A 3661-nucleotide genomic window follows, 5' to 3' on the forward strand; every position below is an offset into this window, starting at 1 on the left:
GGAATATAAGCAATCTTAACATACCTGGGAAAATATTAGACAACACTTGCAGGGCTATATGGCTGACAACCTTACTCTAGATATTAAACAAGCAAAAATCATGGGCATGCAGCATGCTTCTCTTAGACTACTACCAGGAACAGATATACTTCAAGGAATAGCAAAGGGCCTTAAATCATTGAGTCCTCTTGAGTGGATCAAAGGTATCAGAAGTGGTCTCATTAAAACATTACACGTGCTTTGTTGTTTCACTATAATCTTCTGTTTAGTCTTCAGAGGCACATGAAAGTCCTCCAAGAACTAATGAAGAAAGAAGTCGTGAGATTGACATATGTTCTGCTACAAAAACAAAAAGGGGGAAATGCAGGGGTTAATAGTCAGCTACCTGTTACTCTGGCTAAGTCATGAGAAGAACACCATAGGAAAAGAATAAAAGTGAGATAGAGCAATTAAGTATAATCTAAAGAAAACATACATCGGGCTGATTAGCTGGGCTCGTCATGCCTTGCTGAGCTAAGGACGAACATGGTGTGGACCTTGGAACTCCAGGTCAGTGCAAGTTCAGAACGCCACTTGCGGAAACACTGATGGTTCTTCCGATGTTCCTGTGAAGATTGCTGACCTTGGCTGTGTGATGCCCTTGGTACTAGGAGGTAACATAAAAACACAGAGAAGAGCACGAACTCTGGGACTTGACTAGGGGCATGGGAACCTTATGTTATCTAAAAACCAGATACTTATGCATACTAAGAGCTCAAAAAAAGTGATGTGGAATTGGTCAGCAGGGCCCTTGATCCTAGAGGTCATGAGTCCCCTGGTCCCATCTTTAAAACTTTAATTCTGTCTCTAGTTTCCTTTTTCCAAACTGTGTGTTGACCACTTTTGATCCCTACGTGCTGCGCTGGCTGCAGCAGGGGGAGGCAGGGAGGCCAGAGGATGAAAACCTGCTGTCCAGGCAGATTCCAACCACTGCCCAGGTTCCTGAGCAGGAGGAGACTGGCTCTAGAAAATAAGCCAAGTCAGCGGGACTTGCCCATGCATGCAAAATCACACGGAATAGTGGGGAGGCTACACCCAATCTACTGACAGATGGTGTGAACCCAGGGAGAGCTGGATTTACAAAGGGAAGGGTCAACTTCGTGGAATTCCAAAGCCATGATCAAGGGCCTCCACAGCTATGTCAAGAAATGGGCCATTTTAAGAGAATAGGTAATGAAGTGGGAAAAGCCAAGCCAGGATGAAGGGGTGGGAGCCCACGGTGGTGGATGCAGATGGTCTCACTCCAGGGCCTTGGCCATAGGGTTTCAGTGCTCAGAGCCCCAGTTTCAAGGTTCATTTTGCTCAGTGCCCGACACTGACCTCACACCTCCACGTGATCTTCCTTTGCTGCTGATTCTGAGTGGATGTGTCACTCACAGTGGCCCGTAGCCTTGGGGACTGAGGAATGTAGGTCAAACTCTGTGTGGAGCCCAAAGTAACAGAGGATTCCAGGGCCCTGAGGCCTGCAGGAGTTGTGCTCTGTCTTTGAACCTGGTCCTGAGGCCAGGAAAGCATCCTCTACCCACCTGTCTGCCAGGCACAGAGGGGCTCTAAAGGTGGCACCTGGACAGGGGGCACCTGTCCCTGGGGAGCATCCATTCCCCCAGCCACACTGTGGATAACAGCCCAGACTAAGTGTGGCCGCAAAGCCAGCCTGACCCTGTGGATGATGCTGTCCCCTTTTAATCTTTTATCCACGTAAGAAATGGAATATTTCCTGCCATATCAGTAAACAAAGATGTCACAGTCATCAGCGATTGCAGCCCTCCTACGAGAGCCAGAGCCGGTGAGCCCTGAGGGAACTCAGGAAGGAAAGAACACCTGCCATCTAGCAGCCGTCAGAATGAAGCCACTTCCTACGGTGAGCTCTGAGGAACTCAGGACACAAAACAGGATACTGGCCCCAGAGAGCTGAGATGCAAATAAAAGGAAATGATTTCAGTGCACCTAGATTCTTGGGTGCTAAAGTGCTAAATTCCTTAACTTGGGATATCTGGTTCTCTTTAATTAACCATCATCTTTTGATGTTCAGACTACCTGCCTTTTGTTGCAAAACTTCTATATATACTGACTCCTCCCCTTGCCTCCTCAGAGTTTCTCTCTCAGAGCTACTTGAGATGCTGTCTCCTGGACCTAAAGTCCTAAAATTTCCCACCAAATAAAACATAACTCTCAACTTTTAGGTTGTGAATATTTTTTAAGTCAACACATGCGAGCATCAGACTACGAATCACAAGATACAACCTCCACACTCTGGGTCCATCAGACTCCTGAGCAGTCATGAGTTCCCCCAGAGCAGAGGCTCCAAGCCAGTAGGATCCAGGACACAGCTGCTGGCTTTCAGCACTACCTTTGGTTCCCAATAACTCGACGTGCTTTGTCACGAGGGAGGGTGACAGGGCCTCCCCTTTCCCCTGGTGGGAATCAGAAACCACATGAACTAGCCCACATAAAAAGATCAGGTTAGAGGCAGCTCCTGGAGGCAAGCCCTCACCCAGAACAGACTTCCCATTTTGTGTAAAATTGGAGAAAATGAGAAAGTCAGCCCTTTGAAAGCAGATCCATTCCCTGAACATTCAGGGTCTCCCCCAGGGTACTGGCCTCATCCATAATCCACATGCAATAAAATCCATCTGATTACAAGCAAATTCACTGCGAAAAATCCTACTTAAAATAAAAACACTTCAGTCATAGTCAATACATAAAAAGTTCTTTTTTTTTTTTCTGGCCACAAAAGGTAATTAAGTTTGAAAAGGAATGATTTTTTATAACATTTTAATATCATTACCTGGCTCTTTATATGTGTGAAAATTAATTTTGTATCATTTATTTCTGTTAAAAATATATCAGCTACCTATTTACAATGAGATTGTGGAAAAAGGTACAGATGATGACTTCAGGGTCTCACACATTTTCCAATGTAACTTTTAGTGGATATTTTGTAATTTCACTTCATCCCCAATTCCAGTGTGAATTTTTAATGCATCCCACATATAAAGCTTGTTTTCCTAACATCACGGCATGCTTGGGGTCTCATGGGGTGTGAGCAAGGCAATGGAGTGGGAACTATGGGAGAGGATTCTTCCTCTTCCTCCTCCTCCTCCTCTTTTTCATCAACATAAATGGCAGTAGAGACCACAGCCCAGTCTCACCGCTGCAGCAGGGCTGCAAGTCCTTGCCTTGACCCCACCGTGGTACCCACCTTTGAGGACGGGCCTCTTGCCAATGCTCTGGATGCTGTAGACGGTGCTGGACAGGTGCACGTCTGGGATGAGTTCTGCCAGCAGGTACCCGGAGTACCAGGCACACAGGGAGGCGAAGATGAAGAACACTGCCTTCAGGGTGCCTGTGGACAGACAGATGACAAGATGCATGTGGGTGCCCCCACCTGCTCTCCTGACCCCATCCAGGCCTTCCTGATGGCACCCTTGAGTCTTAGCAGAATGCCCCATGGGGAATTCCTCAGGACGGTGGGCTGGCGAGGGCCTGGGGCCACTCAGTGGAGCCCATCAGCTTCTGAGCACAGCTGCTGAGGGGAACAGGATTGGGTGAGGTGAGCGGGTGACAGGAGTGGGATGTGAAGGCAGTCGGGCTGAGGTTCCCATCTGCTGCTGTGCTGGGG

At 47.6% G+C, this 3661-nt stretch overlaps 1 protein-coding gene across 1 annotated transcript in view; it reads right to left on the bottom strand.

Annotated features, from left to right (window-relative positions):
• FAM3B (family with sequence similarity 3, member B) overlaps positions 1-3661 on the bottom strand; it is a 66898-nt gene that overhangs the window by 57808 nt on the left and 5429 nt on the right. The window contains exon 2 of the mRNA XM_010834943.1: positions 3242-3385. Within this exon, the coding sequence (XP_010833245.1) occupies positions 3242-3385 (144 nt within the window). The remainder of the gene's footprint in view (positions 1-3241; positions 3386-3661) is intronic.

This window comes from Bison bison, unplaced genomic scaffold (genome assembly GCF_000754665.1).
Source record: "Bison bison bison isolate TAMUID 2011002044 unplaced genomic scaffold, Bison_UMD1.0 scf7180017864037, whole genome shotgun sequence".
NCBI lineage: Eukaryota > Metazoa > Chordata > Mammalia > Artiodactyla > Bovidae > Bison > Bison bison.